Consider the following 20,901-nt stretch of genomic DNA (forward strand, 5'->3'; position numbering starts at 1 on the left):
TTTCAATGAATAAATAAGACCAGTTTTCTGAGTAATGTTTATTATACTTCTTTGTTCTGTAAAGAAAAAAGCAACCAACAAGACCCTATTATATAGGGTTAAAAACAGGGATACAGACTGCAATAAACATACAGATATATATGATTATTGCTTTTTTGTGTAGTATTAGCTTAAGTACATATACCACTGTATAAAGCAGTTTCAGAACTAAAATGGCAATGGCTATGGTAAAGAAAAAAGTACTAATAATTTGTAAAATCAAAGCCAATATAAAAATGTTTTATGTTCCATATCTGATTTCAGAATACCAGTATTTATTGTATTTTTTCCTACTAATGCTTACTCATTAATTCTTTAAATAATGAATATATATACTGAAAGGACATTATGTTTTTGAAAAGCAGTACCTGAACAAGAAAATGGAGACCCAGTAAAAAACGGAGCATGATGCTGGCTGTATGACTGGTTTTTAAGAAGTACTCCCATTCACCTCACTATGGAGATCTGCTCTGAAATATCATCTGAGAGGACCCGACCTTTCTGTAAATGAAAACAGGACAGTTTTGCTTTGTATTCAAAATAAGCATTCGAAATATTTTATCCAAGCTGAATCTCTTAGTAAGATAGAATAGCTGCTACAACTGGATTCAGTAAAAGTTTTAACATGAACAAGGCAGATGAACAATGCACAGTAAGGATTTCCAGCACAATGGCTGTTTTATAGGAACTGCTGATACTCATCCTTGTGCATCCTGGCAGACGCGAACTGGCTTGCCTCACTTTTCTTACAGAATAAGTTATTTTTTGCTTACCCCAGTATAAGAGAACGCATATGGGAAGATACAGGGTCACACCTCACATGTTTTAAACTCATCCCATAGCTTACCTGCCAGTATCCCACCCTCGTAGCCATGTCCCACAGTTGGCCCCTGGAAGTCCAAACCCAGCACTGGGTATCTAGATTGTCCTTACGCTTCTTAGGAGTCCCTAAAACCTACACATGGGGAACACTAAACAGAGATGTGTGCCTCAGCCCCACCGAGCCCTGGCTCTAGTAGGCTACCAGCTACTCGGGATCATCCAGCCGGAATCCCTGCCCAGGGACAGGGACCTGGTCACCTCCTTTCATAGATCTGAGGTGCTTTAATGCTCTCCTATGACATGCGGATGCTACAGAAGGGGGTGGTGCTGCCCAGTTCTATACAATGACATAGTTCGAGCATTTGTCCACGAAATGGAATTTTTGGCTTCAGTGTCTTTCTCAGCCTAATGTACCTTACTCGCAGAAAATTATTATATCCCCCAGGCTTTAGACAAGTTTGGGTGGAGAGTTACTAGTGGATACAACAAAACCTATGGGATTCACTGCTAAAATAGTTATTTACCATCATTATTTTATTGCAGTTGTTTATTTATATGACTTTACTGCCTGAGTTCTTAATAATCTGTCTTTTATCATCATTTATCTTCAAAACCCCAGTGAAGTAGGGAAATAGTCCAGTCCCCACAATACACCGGAGACCCCTGAAATTAGGAGCTGTGGTGGAACTGACAACCGAATAAAGTTGCCTAGGAATCCACAGCAGAAGAATAACTGCTATTAAATCCTTCTGCTCCCACAAGCTTTTGGGAATGTACCATCTTTTTCCTATCCCATGACAACATTTAACAACAGCTGTGGCTTGTAGAGCAATGATTTGGGTCCAAACCCTCTGCTGGCAGAACCACCTATAAAGCTACCCTCGAAAAGGCCTTTGCAAGCCATAGTTTGGGACGTGACCCCGAATCCTGGGGCTCACAGATGACATGCTTCTGCTGCCTTTCTCCTACACACTCCTACTGATGAAGCTCCACCTACACGGTTTGATTCATCAGCATGAGGTGGCTTGATTTACATGTTAAGTTCAATTAACTCTTTTGATTCACACAGAAGTAGAGTTAGAGTAAGCAGAAACTGAAGGAACACAAAAATCTACAAGAAAGGAAAATTAATATGAATTAGACAAACAGAAAAAAAAGGGTGCTTTCCCTTGGGACCCCTGAACCTATTATATTTTTATGCATACTAATGTAATCAAAGTAAGTAATTTCAAGAGGGATTAACAAACCATCTCAGTAAGGTATTTATTTTGTTGTACTGTAAAAAATACCTCTTATACAGTAACACTTTGGGGCAGAAGAATATGCATTCAATTATTACAGTAATAAAAAGAAAAATATTTAGTCTGTTAATGTCTGAATTCAGCAAATAGATATTCATTTTTTTCCTTTTCCATTTAAATAGTTTTCTTCTATCTAAATAGCTATGAATTTGGTTCATTTTTAACACATGGTTTGCAAGACCTGTTTATACGAGCAGTACAACATTGTATTTTAATTTTTCATGTATCTTGAATCCAAATATATCTTATATTTATCATTTAAAATAATCTAAAACTGTAGAGCACTTTTTTGCTGGAAATGTAGCATCAACATATTATTTAATTACTGCAAGCATATGCCTTTTTTGTGGTGTGGCAAAACTACACAATTTCATCGAGGCATGTATTCAGCTTTCCCAGCTTTACCCTAGCGGAGGTCACATATCTAGTTTGCCATCACTCTTTCCATTACTGATTTTCCTTTAACCACCATCACATTTGCTGGGTTGTTGCAGGGCAATTAATTCTTGAAAATTTAGGACCAGGATGGCGCTCCTCAGTAACCAAGTCCAGCCTTTGCTATCAGAGGCAACTGTATAAAATAATCTTTTTCGTTAAGTGCTTACAATTGGCCTTGCATAGCGTTATTAGTTATAATAGTACATCGGGATGCATTCTCTCTGGCTATTCTGTAGTTTTGCATGGAATTGCATGATGGATTAAAAACATTGCTTAGAATCTGTTACCTGTTCTTACACTACTACTAGTTAAGAAAATACTACCTAATGAAACAATCGCAGGGTCAGGCCCATGCCCCTAAAGAGGCAAGACTCGCTTTGAAGCTGTCATAATACACTGCTGCATCCAATAAATTAGTTTGCCACAAGCCCAATTTAAAATAAACCTCTCCTGGATAAAACTTGTAAGAAGTTGAGTGCTCTGTTTTCTTTTTTTTTTTCTTTCCCCTCTCCTTCAACTGTCCTAGGCCATGTATATTTTTAGCTTGCGCAGTAAATTTGAACCCTTTTGCAGGCTGTAAGGGCGATTCCAGCATGATGTTCACAATTATAAAAACTCTGGAAGATCAACTGATGCTGATGAATTAGCAAATTATCACGTGCACCAGATTCTGCCACTCTCACCTATAACAGTATACAAACGTAGTCATAACACCATAGAAGATTATGGAACCGTTAAAAATTTAAAATGTGAGTAAAGGGGAATCACTGCAGATCAAGAAAAGGATTGATAGTGTCCTCAATTCACAAAGCAGCATGGACCCAAATTATGCATTCACTTAAACCAGTTATGAAGGAGCCTGACCACCTCACTGACAGTTATTCCTGAGTAATAACATAGGCATAAATTGGATGATGCTCAAGTCAGAGCTTCATCTAGCTCCAAATGTTTACTAACCTATAAATAATCATAGAATCATAGAATGGTTTGGGTTGGAAGGGACCTCTAAGGGTCATCTAGTCCAACCCCCCTGCATAAGCAGGGACATCTTCAACTAGACCACGCTGCTCAAAGCCCCGTCCAAGCTGACCTTGAATGTTTCCAGGGACGGGGCATCTACCACCTCTCTGGGCGACCTGTCCCAGTGTTTCACCACCCTCACTGTAAAAAATTTCTTCCTTACATCTAATCTGAATCCACCCTCTTTTAGTTTAAAACCATTACCCCTTGTCGTATCGCCACAGACCCTGCTAAAAAGCTTGTCCCCACCTTTCTTATAACCCCCCTTTAAGTATCGAAAGGCTGCAATAAGGTCTCTCTGGAACCTTCTCTTCTCCAGGCTGAACAACCCCAAGTCTCTAATGACTGGGTGTATATGATATCACAAAAGCTTGTATTATTTTGCTGACATCAGTCTGAGTATGTCTTTACTTAGGTAGATTACACAGCTCTCCTAAAACATTGGTTTATGAGTCACATACCAGAGCATATTTTACAGTACATTTTAGAAGTGCTGTCAAGATTAAAAAAAACAGAGGTGGATTGGGCTTGCTGTCTCGCTTCCAGTCCTTTTGTGTGTACTTGTATTACTGTAGATACACATGCCTTGAATTCTACAGCTGAAATGTTCTGCTAGTCATGACTCAAACAGATGCTGGAAAACTGGAAACAATTTTTAAAGAGTGACTCAAAGCCCAAAAAGCACAGTAGCAAAAGCTAAACAAGATTAGCTAAGAGCATGCTCAGATATTGACTCAGATATGTCCTAGTAGAGATTTCTGATAGACACCGATTCCAGCAGAGAACAGCATCACAGAGGATTGTGGTTGGAAACCAGGCTGAAACCAAGGCACACACCAATCACAATGAAGAAAAAAATTCCCAAAATATGTAATGAAGCACCCATCACTCCAAAGCAGGTATCTTTTTAAGCAGTATGCTATAGTTTAAATAGACTACATAAGTTTGATACAGAAATTGGGGGGGGCAAGGCTCCTTGGTCATATTTTGAAGGTGAAGATGATCATACCAGTTTATTAAATGCTGACCCTATTTAAGTTAAGGCAAGTTTTCTTGAATATATAGGGCAAGCCCATATATTCAAGAAAACAAAGACAGCATTAATTGATGATATATATTACACTTAAGTCTAGAATAATATCTCTTTTATGTTTCTAGACTATAATCTTTTTATGTTTGTAGATTGTTAACACATAAAACATTAAGTATAAACTTCATATTGGTCCAACACATGTTATAACACGAGAAATTTTAAATTCTTGTTATTTTATCACAATAAGAGACAAGGGACTATGTTGAAATCACCTGTTAAAAACCAGCATAAGGTTTTCAGAGCAGCTTGGCCAGGTGAAGCAGAGCGGGGGTCACGAGGCACAGCCTAAGCGACAACATCCAGGAGAGATGACACACTTCTTACCCACCTCAGGCACCAGGCAGCACCAACAAATAAGACATGATACTAAGCACATGAGAATACCTGTGCTGTGTCATACTAAGGGGTCAGGTAGCCTGCTATCCTGTCCCTTAACCGTGAGACGTATACAAGAGGACGCACACAGCCGTACGTCCTTACTACACACAGCCAGCCTCTAGCACTTTGTGCCTTAGTTATTTTCTGGGCTGGTCTTTTAATAGCTGTCAATGAATTCTTTGTTTGCATTTTTTCAGTTCTCTTTTGACCAAGACAAAGTAGCTTTGTGACTAAGGGACTTCGCACATTAAGTAATACATACAGAATACATTGTGTAGAAGGGTTATTAGAGGGATTTGGGGATTATCACATTGCATGCTGTGGTATTTACGTTTGACAGATTTTCCTCTCTGAGAAAAGGGACAGAAAGCTAAAAGCAAAACTCCTATGTTATCTGCTCTACACTGAAGGTCCTTCAAACAGGTTCACTTCTAATAGCTTTCCTATACACACTGCATGACTATCTTTCAAGCATGAGGTTGTATCATTATTTTAAGTCCTCCAGCAACAACTCCCAAGATCTAAACTCATATGTATACCTGCACAACCACAAACACACAGTGGTTGTCCTACTAAACAGTCCAGCAATTTTAAAATATTAAAAATGTGATCTACCTCCAGATATATCAAGCAGCAATACAGTCTCATAAAATAGTAATGCTTCTTATTTTTTGATTACTGGTAGGCATCAGGCATAGCAGCAGGAAGGTGAGTTAGCAAAGACATTCAAATACTTCTCCCCAAAGGCACAGTGACCTCAAGGGTTGAAACCAACTCTCTCCTACCGAAGCATGAGCTGGTGCTCCCTTATGCCATTAAAACACCACAGAATTAGGGAGAGAATACCTTTTAAATCAAGAATTTCACAGGCACAGAAAAGTGACTCTAGAAGCTAAACAAGAATGTTTTGGTTAAAAATCGTATTTATTGCTGTGGCCGTTTCTTAGTTTCTTCCTGACAAACCTGGCTAAAAAGAATATTGTAAACAAACTCCAATGGTTTGGCAGTTGATTGATTAACAGTATTTACTGTACGTGTCACGAATGGAACTGACACTGTGGAAGCCTAGGTCCTATAGCATCATATTCTATCAGAAACACTACATGATCATTTCCCTAAGCTGTATCTGCAGCAGTTACAACTGCTTTATTTTTCTAATGCCAGCAATTACATTTGTTTGTTTTCACATAATGCTTCTTTAGGACAGAGAGAAACCAATTGCTCATGGGACAGTATTTGTTGTTTTCTTTTGTTTGTTTTTTTTAATAACCTTGCTGTGCATTTCAAAACCTGTCATTTCTTTAAAAAACAAACCCAATACAACCGGTCTCTTAGTCTTTTTTCTACAATATTCTTCACGTTAATTGAGACAATGTTTACGTGGCATAAATATGAATGTTACAAGCAAGTCGCCATATTTTGAAGACAACTTGCTTGTCTTCATTGACTATACTGACTATACTTTGTTATGGCAATAATTTTGAGAAAGTATAATTACAAATATTGTGGGTCTGTTTTTTTTTAAAAAACACAACACAGAGGCCACCACAATTACAATAAAACTTCAGCCTGTTATGATTTGTCTTCCTCCGAAAGTAAGGAGATGAAGATCAATGAAAGAATCAACAGAAACTAAACATATTGCACAAACAGTCAAAATGCAGAAGCCAACCCGCTGGCTCTAGAGAGAGGAAGAATTCAAGCTATTCCAATTAAAGTAAATGGCACTTGTCAGTCAAATTTGGCTTGACTGGGTCTCATTCTGCTTCATCCTTCTGCTCTTCTGCTTCACCACTTCACATTTCCCTTCACCACTTTGGGGAATGGCTGCGGCAGAGTTTTCCTTCCTAGGACTGTGTGCTGAAGGAGCCACAGTTTGTAACCCCGGTGGGCTTGCGCCGGGGGGACCCTCTCTGTAGGTGGTGGGAGGGCTGCACCGGAGGGGTCTCTGCCAGTGAGACGTGGTAGAAGTTCGGTAACCGAATGTCATACCTAAAGCCCTTCCCCACGTGCACTCTGTCATTCAAGGCATACAGTTTTTCAGCAATGTCGCTCCCAATTAAAATTGAGAACAGGCGGGAGATGAAACGGTGTTTTGCAAACAGCAGATACAGCTTCTTTCTCCTCCAGGCCACGTACCGACAATCTGTCTCTGCTGTAAGTGTTACCTGTAGAAGAGAAAATTAAAATTAGCTAGGCGATAAGGCAGTGGTATTGCTGCTGCTGCCCTTGCTCAGAAAGCAGCCCCCCCTCTCAGCAGGCACGCAGGCTGTCCCCGTAACATACGCTTCACCTCTTTGCACCTACTGCAATTAAAGCCATTTAATCCGGCCAGAGAGCTCTGCGAAGTCTACTGTATGCAGGAGACCAGGGAGAAGGCTGACGGGGAACGGACCGAGTGACCGTGTCTTGCCGGCCTCAGTGACAGGACGCCCGCGCTGAAGGGCAGCCCCAGCCAGGACGGCCGGGCCGCGGCCCTGCGCTCCCCGCTTCGCTCCTGGCAGCCCCAGCTGGCAAGGCCGGTCTAAAGAAAGCTCCTGACAAATGCCACTTGCCCTCGTGACATGAGACATCAGATCCCACACGGGCAGGGGCGAGCGTGTCAGTCGAGCGACAGCAGTGGGAGGACTCGCGGATGACTGGGGGCCGCCCTGACGGACACCGCGTCCCACGCTGTCCCCCCATGCCGAGCCGCACCACGGGCACTCCTCTCCCCAGACCCGCGCTCTCCGGTTCACCTCCCACGGGGAACCCTCTTCACCATCAGCTTCCACCCACCTCCTGCAAACCTGGTTTCTCAGGGCTGGATTTTAGCACAGCCAAAGAACGCAAACAGAGTCTGCGACCCAGGTTAGCTTTAAGAAAAACCCCATCTGTTGTAACAAGATGCAAACAGAAAGAAGATACAAACAGCATAACCAGTCCAGCGGGTAAAGAGGAATTCCCTCCCCAAATTAATGGAATGCCACTTGTTTGTATAATTTCACAAACAAGAACCACACCTAAATGAACTTACTTCTAAACCAAGTAGGACTTGGAACAGTTTTCTGTAGTATTCAAAAAAAACCTCTCCACTTTTACCTGGAAAATTCCCTCTTCTGTGGGCCTCAGTGAATCCCATTCAGGAGAATCCAGAAATTGAAGAGGAAAAATATAATGCAGAAACTCCCCATCAACTGTCACTCTGATCCTACCAAGATAAGATGTGTTAATTTGTTAGTACTACCTGTACAGCAGCAACAACTGCAACAAAAATGTGTTATTTCTACTATGTGAGGAGTTTAAATATAGATTTGAGAGCATGAAAAAGCAATCACTGGCCAACAGTATCCTAGCTATATTTTTAAACACAACTTGATCAGGCCAGTTGGAAGAGAACACAAGACAATCGTGCAACTGAAATGGAAATCTTTCCAGGCCTTATTCAAGTCACATTATTCTCTCTGGGGCAGGTCCGTGCAGCGATGTGCAAGCTTTGTCATGAAAAGGCCAGCTAATTTAGGACTACTTGCAATGAAACATACGGATTTTAGGTAGTTGTCCTTAGTGACACCCTGGTTCACAGCATTCTTGGCAGCTGCCTAGAAAGTACCACGTGGAGTTTGCTTTTGGTCATAGTCATGCTGAAGGAGATGTGTCCATCCTACATGCCCAGCCAGTTAGTAATCATGCAGGGAGTTCCTGCTACCCTTCTTCATGCAGTATAGGGCTGCTGCTTCTGATTTTGTAAGAAGAATTAATCTTGGTGCAAAAGGGGACTCCTATGGCTTGCTTTTTTCTTTTAGCTCATGAGGTTTAATCATACGTTTCTGCTTGTGTGTCTTCAGACTTAAATATGATTTAAAAAGTAGAAAGAAAATTTTTCTTTGGCATCTGCAGAAGGCCACGGCATTCACACAGAGAACCCATACCTCCATGCTGTTCTCCAGAGACAGTTCTGTGGCCATGTAATCCTGTTAAACATTGAGAGCCCTACCCAACACACGCTGTGGGGAACTCCTGCTTCCTACTCCCTGCTTTTGCCACTTTGTTCCCTCTAAAATGCCTATTTGCCAAACCTAGAAGTATATCCCATAGCTTTCAAGTGAAGGAGGCAAATGGTGTTACATGCATTGGTCTTTCACCTCTTCAGTGCCTACAAATTCCATCTGTCCATGCAGTAGGCTGTCAAAATGCACCTACAAAGCATGCCATCAAAGACAGACCATGGCCATCATCTCTGGGTATCCCACCTACTCTTGTGGTTGGTCCAGTACTGTATACCACTTTGTATACAGTACGAGAGCTAGTATTTTCCTTCAGGAAAGCATCAGCAAGGTTGCCAGAAGGGTCTCCAGCAAGCAAGGAGTACAAGCAGGTGGATTTGTTGCCTCAGGGTCTAACTACTGATCACAGTATACAATAACTATAGACTCAGTTCTGCAAATCTTGATAGGGCTCAACTATGTCCTCTTGTAATGGAAGGGCGCTTTTAGGCCTTCTGCTCTGCCTTACTCCCTCTCTTCTCCCACCCCCCAGAAATCAACCAAATACAAACTGTATCAAAGTCAAGATCTCTGTTAATTGAGTTTTTCTCAGTATATTCAGTTTCATAACTACCTTTTTGTCCTGTTTCAGATGATATTAGCAAAGAAAAATAAGAAAGATGCTATCCATCTACTGCCTAGCTGATGAAGAAAGCAAACCATAGCCTGAAGACTGAAGCACGCATTTGTTCCCTTTATCTGCCTAACCTGTTAAGTGCTACAATACAGTGGTCTGGAAAAGAATGACTTAAAATCCTTTTCTTTATGCTATTACAGATTTTGTGCTTAGTGTTTTTATGCTAGTGCTGTCCTAGACAAGTGTATTTAGCCTTTTAATATTTATATGACTTGCATTAATATTTAATCTGTTGCACTGGAAAATGAACAAACAATACAAAAATCAGGCAATTTTTTTTTTCTTTTGTTTTCAAGAAGGAGGAAAAAATAAAGATATTTGCAGTAAGTCTGAACAAACCAATACAAACCTGCCTGACACAAGCAAGGACAGTTTATCAATAGGTGTTTTGCCCTGCATGGCATAACAGTGCTCCTTCTCCAGGGTAACCACTTCTGCATCACAGCACAAGACAATCTTCCTGTAGACAGTCAAGGAAATTCCCAGAGGCTGGAAGAGAGCGCTGTAGAGTTCCTGGAATTCTCTGTCAAAGGAAACACTCCGAACTTGGTAGGTAACGTAAATGAACTGGACGAAGCATATAGCAAACAGTATAAAATTCCAGGAGAATATATCAGCAGCACAGACATCCAGCCAAGCCCAAACAGAAGAGCAGAGAAAGCCCAATCCAAGCAAGCTGAAGACATAGAGAAGCCCAAAGAATCCACTTCCACCCATGAAGCCCACAACAAAGAGAATACTGGCTAGGTGGTAGATAGATCCCTCTGCCTCTTGCTTCCAGGTGGTACATGTAGGATGTGCATATATCAAACTCTCCCAAAAACTTGCATTTTCTCCCATGGCTGGAATAATTCTTTGATTCAGCTGAATCTTGGAAACTTTTATTTATGAGATACAGCTAGCGGGGTCCTTTGCTTTTCCATTCTTGAAAACTCTGCTCAATGATCACATTATGTCAGGGTCTCTTTTGGTAGTAAAGTCACACTTAGGATTCCCAGCAACTAGGAAGCTAATGTTCTCAGAAGGCAATGCTGTTTCTCATCAGTTCATGCACTGTTTTGACTTTGGCCATGTCATCTGTAGCTTCATCTGATCTGGACAAGTGAAGAAAAGATGAATTACTTATCAAATTATTTTCATCAATTAAACTTTATCAAAGTTTTTATTGTCTAAAACCATGGACTGCATTACAATCTTCCAATCTCCCTTGTAGCCCTGTGATTCCAGGATCAAACCTTAATATTCATTCAATTGAAGATCACATTTCTGTGATCTATGAACCCTGTAGCAACTGTTGAGTTGCCACTGAATCCATGTAAACCCGTACATCGTATCCACAACATCCTGTGACAAGCCTTTCCACAATGCCGAACAGGTAGTTGCATTTGTTGGTCCTGAACCTGCTGCCTGCGAGTCTCGTTTAATGCCCTCCCTAGCTCTTGGACAAGAAGTCACAGTGACTATTGCTCCTTGTTCAGCTCCTCCATCTCACTCTGGATTCCAGTCAAACCACTCTCATTAATGAGCTGAGCAAGGCTGCTCTCTGTCCTCAGAGAAAACAAACTAAATACCCAAACACCACAATAAGGGAAACCTGAGTATCATGGGGGATGGTCTTTTCTACTCCAAGGATGACAGGCAAAAAGCTGTCATGTATAAGGAAGACTACAAAGCTTAAAGGCAGCTTTATACAGATTATGTTATTAGAACATGAAGTAAGTACTCCTGCAAAATACTTCTCAAAGAGCATTTACAAAGCAATTTTATAACATCTGAAGTTCTACCTTGTATAATTTCATGCCACAGACCACATAAAATTATTGTTCAACACTGTAAAATGTTAAATATGATATTTGTTTCCACATGATAATGTATTCCTAAGTTAATAAAATGTAAAATACACATCTGAAAAGCATGCCCCCCCCCAATAAAGTTTAAAAAAATCAAAACCAGTTTTCTATGTCTGTCATTTAAAGTAAAAATACATGCTTCAATGTGAGATTAGACATGGTAAAAATTGCAAAGCCAGAGTCTATCAGCAGTGTAATCAGGATTGAAACTCACCCAAGCCTTTAACTGTCTGGTTCTTTTCCTGGTAAAACAGCAGGGAAGCTAAGAAATACCTTGCTATCTAAATTATTAGATTCTCTAGAATATCAAAGTTAGCTTTTTAAAATTTTTTTTTCAAGAGCCACAGAAGTCAATACTTAAAAAGTACTGCTGGTGCAGTGAAGCATCCAACATCATTCAGCAGGGCTTTCAGTGGTGGGTTTTTTTTTTTTTTACAGTGACAGGTCAAAGAAATTAATAAAGCAAAGTCATACCCCACTTTCTAACTGCTACAGCTTTACTTTTTAAGTTTATTCAAGGCCCAACATTAAATCCATGATTCAAAAACACTAATGCTAAATAAAGACATAAAATCCTAAACAACTGAGTGGCAGAGTTCAGAAGAAAAGGTCAGGAGGAGAGCTCTCCCTCTCTGGCAGTGGAAATAAGGAAGTCACTGACGCATAAAGATACCACAGCTGAAGAGCACAGAACCTCTCCAAATTAAAATGTTTGATATCCTACTGCAGTGGAAGCAGCAGCATTACAAGAATTACATAATTTGTAACTATAAGCTTTTCTCTTTGTCTCTTTACCCCAAAACTCTTTTCTGGTACAGGTTTCCCCCCAGATGCAGGATTTAGCCCTTGTAGAATGGGAGATGAGAACTGCGTCAGCTACCCAGGCATGGTAAGAACACACGGAATTTTAGGTGGTACTTCTACAATCAAAGGGTTAAGATTTCTGAACCAAAAGAAAATAAAACTGGAACACACAGTTCCCTGACCTTGTATTCTGAATCCAGTCAGCACTTCCACTGCACAGTCAAAAACTGGCAGCAGAAGTTTTTTGTTTGATTGTTTGGAGTTTTTTTAAATAGAATCATTGATAACAGTGATTTTGGATTATTGTTAATACTTCTACTCTATTGCCAATGTTTTGCTCTGAGCAGTTCTCATGAAGACCTTAATTTCTACAAAAAATTCAGTGTTTTGAATGGGACCATGACTGAGAAGTTACATGGGAAGCTGTATGCATACTACAAGCAAAACCACCATAGATCCATACTGTAATCTGCTTCCATCACCAATGTCTTTTTGTCATGTAAAGTCACAGATTGCAATAATTTGACATGACGTTGCAATAATTTCACAAAATTTATGTTCAATTTCCAATTCGCTTATAGCATTCACAGTCTGCCCACACTACAGCTCATAGCATTGCTGTAAAACATCTATTCATGACAAGATGGGTCAAAATAATTTGGAGAGAACAGCACACCACTAGGACACAGACAGAGGGTCATCGTACACAAAACCCAAGGCCTGGAAAAACTGTCCTGTATTTGGAACTGTTTATTTTTGGAATGGGACCTGTCTTCCAAAACCACTGTATGCAAAACTCCCAGTTATTTCAGAACTATGAGAACTTCTACTGTGCCACAGCATCACCCAGGCTGCACAGGGCCTCCCTCCACCCGGGCAAGGGGACGGATAAAAGAGGGATGCCAGCGCTAGCGCAGAATACAGCCTCGCCAACATGACACTCTCCTGAGCTACACGAAGTGTGCAGGCAAAAACAAACCTGCTGGAAACACTGACAAAGCGTACTACTAAATGGAGCTGGTTTCTCAGGGCTACGGTGAAGTGCAGGCATGCTTGCTGCCAGTGAACTGCAGGCAGAGAGAGAGGATTCACTTCTTTTTAATCACCAAATCACTCTAAGATTTGGGAGCTAAAAATTTTTGGTAGTTTTTTTTTTATGAAGTATTAAATAGAGCAGAGACAATAGCATGTATGGGCCTAAGTATAGTAAAATTTCTAATTTTGATTGGTATTTAGTGCTAGATAAGGCCTTTCACATTTTTCTTTATAGTTCCTACAAGTCCAAAATTTAAACTCTTGAGGGCTTCAGAACAGTCACTCTAATTAAACCATTCATCTAATGAAAGTGGGGGTGGGGGGTGAAAAATCCCCCAAACCAAAAAAACAAACAGCTGTGGTAACTGTGAGTCATCCTCCACTGAGGACCAGTCCACAAAGTGCCCCCAGTAGCACGGCATCACCAAGTTTGCAAGCACCCGAAGGGGACACCATCCCTTCACTGACACTCCTCGGCATTCTTAGCCACCAGGACATGGAACGTGCCAACTGACATGGCCTTGTTTGATGTCCTGCCTCAGTTGTCCTGGCTGTGGTGAGCAGTGATCGCTACAGGTTCACTTGATGGTAGTGCTTAGGCAAGCTTCAGCAGGAAACTGCATTTAAAGCAGGTACCTTGGATTATAAGCCTGAAGAACTGTATTTTCCCCAAGTAAACGTTGAATACTTTCTACTCTGTACCCTGCGTATGGAGAAGAAGGAGAACCACGCACAAGCACAGTCTCTGCTACATGACTACGGTATTCAGAACAGCACAACATTGACATCTGTAGGCTGCTGGAGCCAGAGGTGCCTGGAAGAGGTCTTCTCCCAGCTCAGGAAGGAGACATGCCCTGCCAACACAGGCTGAATGACTGAGATGCTTCTGAGTGTTTTGCCCCACGACACATCCCACCCTCTCCAGCAGGAGCAGATAAAGTGCTGGGAGAAAAAAATCAGTCCATACTAGAGATGTGAGCAATATATAGCAGGATAGACTTCTTTAAAACCAACAGCAGCATTGCTGAAAGGACTAAGCTGTCATTAGAAGTGTCAAAATCAATGAGTTTGCTGGAGCTTCAAAGCAGTAAATGGAGCATTTCACTTATACTCTCCAAAATAAATACCTGCCAGCAACTTAAAGCTTCATATAAGCAGTATACTAAAACAGTCAAAACAGAACGAATTTATATTGTAAGATAAATGCACACAGTACAACCTCCCCCTCCCAAAATGGGCATTTTCCCCATACACTGTAGTATTCCCACAGAGTATTACCAATTATGTACATTTTTTATTTGCTTGAGAACAGAGTACTTTACCCCATTTTTGTCACTAATGACTCAATTCAACTCTGAGAAGCTTTGAGTGTTAGTTACTGTGTCTGGATCACAATAATTTCTGCAAAAAATAAACCCTAAAAGACCTGAGGCCAACAGCAGTTCTCTCTTTGCTCTTCTTAATCAAGTCAAAAGTAAAGCTATTAGGAGTTTGAATACTCCATTCTTTAGTTGTCTTATCCCAAGTATTCAGCCAGAAAGCCCTCAGCACTTTCACACTGTACATGTTAACAGGTCGTAGAGCCGTACATGCTGATTGTATATCCAGCCTGGATGAATTGTTTGCTCTACCTTTGGAAGCAATAGGGAAGATTCTCCTTTACAGCGTATATGCTTTCATGTACAAAATGAGATTATGCTGGATTTAGCAGGGTTTGTCTCACTGTTTTAGCCATCTACAGCGTAGATGTTTATACATGAGCTAGTGGCCACAGCCTGACTTGGCAGTCAGCAAAGCTACTCCAGCAACACTGCTGGGAACCAAGCGGTCCCTCCAGCCAAGGGGGACCCTCCTGGCCTCAATGTCCCCCTCTTCTAGAGGGATGAGCTCTGAGCACCCCATCTAGGCTGGCACGTTACATCTGGTCTGGCCATCATTTAGATGTATAAAAAGAAGCTGCTCCTTAATTCTGGCAAGTACTTCCTCTAACATGCAATGTAAATGCATACGTCGATTAATGTACCCCTTCCTTCCATTGCCCCTACGTCTCTGAAATCCTCTCTCTGCCCCCCTACTGACACCTATTGCTCTCAATGGTTGTTTATGCAGCACACTTTCCTCAAGCTACTTTCCTTCTGCAGTTGTTCACTTGGGGTTAGATACCCAAAGGGATCGAGACAACCAAACTCTTAATTGCAACGCAGTGTCTAACTCAGTGCATGGAGGAGCTATGCACCTACAGCGAGGTATGGCTATGTGCCTAAAGGCGAGTATGGGCAGATAAACAAGCTATTTTCAGTGATAAACTCTCCCTGAACCCACTCCAGGCTCAAAACATGCATGCAGCAATTAGGACAGTAACTAACAACACAAGCTAGCTTGCCTTAAACTTCTTGAGACTATATCCTAGAGAAACCAGTAATTACAATACTGGAAAACACATGGTTTTCCCCCCAAAAATGCAGCCTGCACAATATAGAGAAGGCCACAGTAGCTTCATCACAGTCCATAACACCTATTCATGAAGGTGGAAGGAGGATGAGGAAGAAAAAGACTACCCAGTCCCAAAGACAAGGGTATCAAGATAATCAGTCACTATAAAACTAGACATATTCAGATTACAAAGATACACAAGCATACATGGCAAGGGTAATTAATTAATGGGGTGGCTTGAAAGATTTCCTTTGCTGGGAATTAAGGAAGTCAAGATGCTCTCTGGTACCTAAAATAAATCTGGGTATGCTATTATTCAAAAATTAATTGATTTACTACAATTCTATTTTTTGTTCTACAAGAAATCAGATTAGATGATCGCAATGATGTCTTCCGGACTTTTGTCTTAAGTTACTTAATATAAAAAAGTTGTATATACCTAGAAAGTTACATAGCTGGTCTTCCCAATGAGATCTAGAAGCCTATCTCAACTAAGCAGCTACTTTAGACAAGAGAAAACACTGAAGACAGGTGTATCTCTGAAATTATCCCTCATATAGACCTTCCAGAAGAAACCTTCATCCATGTGGAGCCCGCATCCCTTCCTGCCAATGTTCTTCAAAGAAAGGGATGTTTTATCAATGAATGCCTTAACATGAAACATGCATGCAACCCTGGCAGCCGAGCTCACCTCAGGATCCTGCTCCCCGGGTGAGTGCCCCCATCGCAGAATGAAGAGCAAATGCAGCACAGTTCTCCCTCCCTCAGTCTCCTTTCTGCACAATTTCACAGCTTCAACAAGAAGGGTAGCAAGTGACCCACCCACATGAGAAAAAAATGAGTCACTCGGGGCACCCTCATGGGAGGAAGGAAGATGGATTTGCACTCCCTTGGGATGAGGAAGGCATCCTGGGTCTCACTGACGGCTCATCCCTATGTCTCACACCCTCCATCAGCGCTCTGAGTGCAGGCTGTCACTTGGAAGGTAAAGCATCGCAGGCCTTGGGAAAAGCGGTCAAGCTGCACCCTTTCCAGTCCTTCCAGTACAGACTGGGGCGGCGCAGGCTGCAATTGCTGAACTGGACCCCCACCCCCGGAGCGTCCACGTGAAGTGATACCTTCTCGGAGAGAGATCTTTCTGGGAATGCTCCGACCTACAAAACAAGCAGCTGGGGCATGTCCAACCATCAGTGGTGCTTCACTGCCTTCAGGGCAGCTCCGAGAAATAACCACCAGCCAAGCGGGACTTTTTGGGGCCAAAATCCTGCTCTGGTCAGGCAGAATTGAGGCTCTCATATTCAAAGCTGCCCAACCAAGAACCCCTGACTTCAGTCAGCTGCTGCCTAACCCAGGAGACCCCCCAATGCCATCTCTACGTTGAAGTCAATGGTCCACGCGGACGACCCACCAACGCCACGAGGCTGGTGACCGGCTGTCCTCCTCGCCAGGCTGGGCCTGACTCCCGACTCCCTGCTGCAGCCCATGCAGAACCGCTTTCTCCAAAGCGGAGCGCTTCAACGAGAGCCTTTTCATGGGACTTTCAATTCATTGAGCTTGTTTGGCTGCAGCCGGGATGGCCTGATTCTACTTACAATTTGCTCAAATTCCTACTAATCTTTTTAAGAAGTGGAAAAAAGCCAGGCAGGGGGAGGCATCAAGAGAGAAAGAAAACCCACAGCAAAACAGAATAGTTTAAGGTTCATTAGAAGCACTGCATACAGTGAAGTTGCTATTATTTAGTCGTTAAATATTTAAGGGCTACCTTACTATAGACAGCTTACAGTACTTGAACGATTCCTCATTTATCACTGTAAAATACACAATGCAATCCTCTGTGGTTGCAAAGCCAATATTGAAGATGCTATCTATTTTATCATCTGGACAGTATCTGATATGAAAAAAAAAATTTTCTTCCAATTTGAATCAGAACTGATGAACCATAAGTACATGTTGTATTCCTGCCAAACTAAGTAGAATAATCCCCTCCCTCCTTTTTAAAGGTCTTTTGCCCCTAGGAAACATGAATATGGAATGACAGACATTTTTTTAAACTAACCATGGATTGCTAGCACTTGGGTAAATTTGAGCAAGGCTCCTGTATATTGAACAGCATTGGCCAAATAATAATTCAGGGGGTCTGTTTTATTGTGTTGTATAAAAGAAACTGCAAAGTGAAGCACAAGTTCAAGCTTTTCTACTGTTTACCTTTTAAATAAATAATAGAGAAAGCAACTACAATGCTTATTTCACAAGTGCTTTAAAACTGTGTTAACGAACTACAGCTGAACTCTGCAGAATTCAGCTTAAATGAGTTTGTACGGTGTAGTAGTGCCTTTGGACGGGAATATATTGCCATGAAACCAACCACCTGACGTGAACTCCATTTCCCAAAAAAGAAACGAACACAGAGGCTTGGTTCATTGTACTACCCCTGCATGTACAGCTGGATTATGGAGAAGTAGTGTCATGACCCATGTGTTCAAACAGATAAACAGCACGCTAGGCCATGAAATGCCACATTTATGTACCCCGTGAGCTCTACACTAGAGTGAAACACAGTGAAAGGTAGCAAGGATGTCCTAATGGACCTGCTGAAACTATCTTTACTGGAGGGTTTGGGGTTAGAAGTACAGTTCTACTCTCTGCTTTACTGTAACGAGTGTCATACAGCTTTACATACTAAACAGAGCTAGGCAGAAGCATGCACATGGCACTGGTTTAGCATCACTTTCATTAGTTTTCTATCTAAGAGAGCCAGAATACTCTTAGTTTCATCATGTAATATAATCACAAACCAAGGCTTTGTTCACTGTACGATATCTGACTTCTGTTTGGACAACAGCAGCGTGCCCAATTACAGGTACTGAATCATCACCTGGAGACACTGATCAGAGTTTGTTCACAAGGTAGTGGAACACACTAAAATGATAAAATAAAATCTCATCTCTGAAGAGCCTGCACACTTAACATAGAGATTAAATGTAGCTTCAGCTAACAACCCTTTTCTTCAATCCTTAATAAACTTTCTGTTCTCACTTTCATCAAAAAAAGTTTTCCTGCCACAAACTTTACCTTCACAATTACCTGCATCACATTTCCTTCTGTTTCAGTATCTGCTCACCTCACTACGGGACTTGCAGTGTACTCGCTATTTTGCAGGCAAGGCATTTCTTAAAAACTTGACATTCTAAGTTACCTTCTTATTTGGCACCGTACAGAACTTTGTGGAAAGCCTGAACAGCAACAGTTCTGCAGATCTGTAAACCAATTCTTGTTCTGCAGTGGTCAGTGAAGACATTTTTACTCGCATGTACCCAATCATATTGCCATTAATCAACGGAGTGGCAAGAGGCCCTAGTTCTGGAAGCCAGATTTCACCAATGACACCTTTATAACACTGCCAGTTGGTCCATGACTCAATATTACAAGAGATCAGCTACATAAAATGTTTTCCCATAAAGTGATTGACAGCCTAAATGCACACAAAGCTTTACAGAACAGCTGAAGAAAATGTGGTAAAACATTAGAGTCTGGAAAAAATATGTTTAGAAAAAACCACTACAGTTTGGGGAAAAGAAGTGTTTCGTATCATTCGTTGCACCTTTGGAAAGAAACAACCGCAAATGCAAAACCCGATCTTAATTTCAGGGTTCATCTGCTCTTACCATTCGTTGATGGGGAGAGAGGAGACTCAAACACCGGCAGCCTATGACGCCAGCCCCTAGTCAGTGGAAGAAATCCCCGCATCCCGGGTTGGGTTTTGCAAAGTAGAGATACTTCCCGAGTCAGCTCTTGCGTGCGCGGGCAGCAGCTGCACCCGCGGAGAAACCAGAGACCGCGCTTTCCTACGAAACAAACCCTCAGCCCGCGGCACGTCACGAAGAGCCTCACTTCAGGCGGGCCCCTCGGGAGGGGGCGAGCGGGGCAGCGCGCCCCGCGCCTTCACCCAGGGGACACGGCGAACCCCTCCAACTTCCAGCCGAGGCTGAGCTCGGGCGCTCCGGGGACCGCGGCCGGCCCGCCCCGGCGCGGAACCTCCCGAGGCGGGCAGCGCCCCGGCCCGCCGCACGCCGCCCAGGACCCCGCCGAGCCCTCGGGGCGCCAGCCCTCCCCCGACGGACGGTCCCCGCCGCCGCCCCGGGCCCGAAGCGGGGCGGGAGGCGGCCCCGGCTTCCCCCCCCCCCCCCGGTCGCCGGGCAGAGCGGGGCGACGCTCCGCCCGACTGGACAGCGCCGGCGGGGGGCGGGCGGGGGCAGCGCCGGGGCTTCAGCCCGCCCCGGCCCCGGCCCCGGCCCGCCCGCGCCCCTTACCTGCCCGCGCCCTCGGAAAAGTTTCCCGGCCAGCGCCCGGACGGGACGGGGACGGGCTCGGGCTGCCGCTCCGCTCCGCCGCCGTGACTAAAATAGGCAGCAGCCGGCGGGAGGCTGCGGGCGGCGCCAGCTCCGGGGCCGGCACCGAGCGGCCGCAGCGCGCAGGCGCCTCCCGCCGGTCCCGGGGGGCTGCGGGCGGCGGGGCCACCCCGAGCCGAGCCGAACCGGGGCAGCCGGGGCGGCGGGAGCTGCCGCCCGTCCCGCCGCTCCCCTCCTGCGGCCGCGCTTCCCCCCCCCCCCTCTCCCCGGCAGCCGGTCCCGCCGCGGGGCTCCCCCGCCGCCGGTGGGCGCCGAAGGCGTCGAAGGGGCGGGCGGGGGAAGGAGGAGGCGGCGGCGAGCCCTCGGGGGCGGCCGGCAGGCTGGAGCGGCTCGGAGCTGGCTGTGGCTGCAGCCCGGCTGGGGGGCTGGGACGGGGACGCGGGTTTTGGGACGCGCGGAGAAAGCCGTCTCCGTGGGGACCGCTGCCTCGGGTTACACTGTCTGGAGCTGTTGCTTTGGAGTAAATAAAAAGGCAGTTTTCTGCTCTTTCACCCGCTCACCCCAGCAGCACGTTTCTTCAGAAGGGGGATAAGGTGCCTTCGGGGTTGCCTTCGTTAGGTGACTAGTGCACCTGTTCATACACAATATTCAGTTATTTCGTTCCAGAACGAGCATAT

General features: G+C 43.5%; 1 protein-coding gene across 2 annotated transcripts; it reads right to left on the reverse strand.

Moving 5' to 3' along the window:
- POPDC3 (popeye domain cAMP effector 3) lies at nucleotides 1–20,496 on the reverse strand. 2 transcript variants are annotated; one of them, XM_075046694.1, is made up of 5 exons: nucleotides 20,186–20,496; nucleotides 19,541–19,720; nucleotides 10,103–10,847; nucleotides 8,173–8,281; nucleotides 1–7,259 (listed from the first exon to the last, which is right to left on the reverse strand). In XM_075046694.1, the coding sequence occupies exons 3-5, from the start codon at nucleotides 10,591–10,593 to the stop codon at nucleotides 6,939–6,941; spliced, it is 921 nt and encodes a 306-aa protein (XP_074902795.1). In that variant the 5' UTR covers nucleotides 10,594–10,847; nucleotides 19,541–19,720; nucleotides 20,186–20,496; the 3' UTR covers nucleotides 1–6,938. The 2 variants fall into 2 exon arrangements, with proteins under 2 accessions (XP_074902795.1, XP_074902796.1); XM_075046695.1 differs by lacking the exon at nucleotides 19,541–19,720.
- Nucleotides 20,497–20,901: the final 405 nt, after the last annotated feature.

Source organism: Buteo buteo, chromosome 15 (genome assembly GCF_964188355.1).
Source record: "Buteo buteo chromosome 15, bButBut1.hap1.1, whole genome shotgun sequence".
Taxonomy (NCBI): Eukaryota; Metazoa; Chordata; class Aves; order Accipitriformes; family Accipitridae; genus Buteo; species Buteo buteo.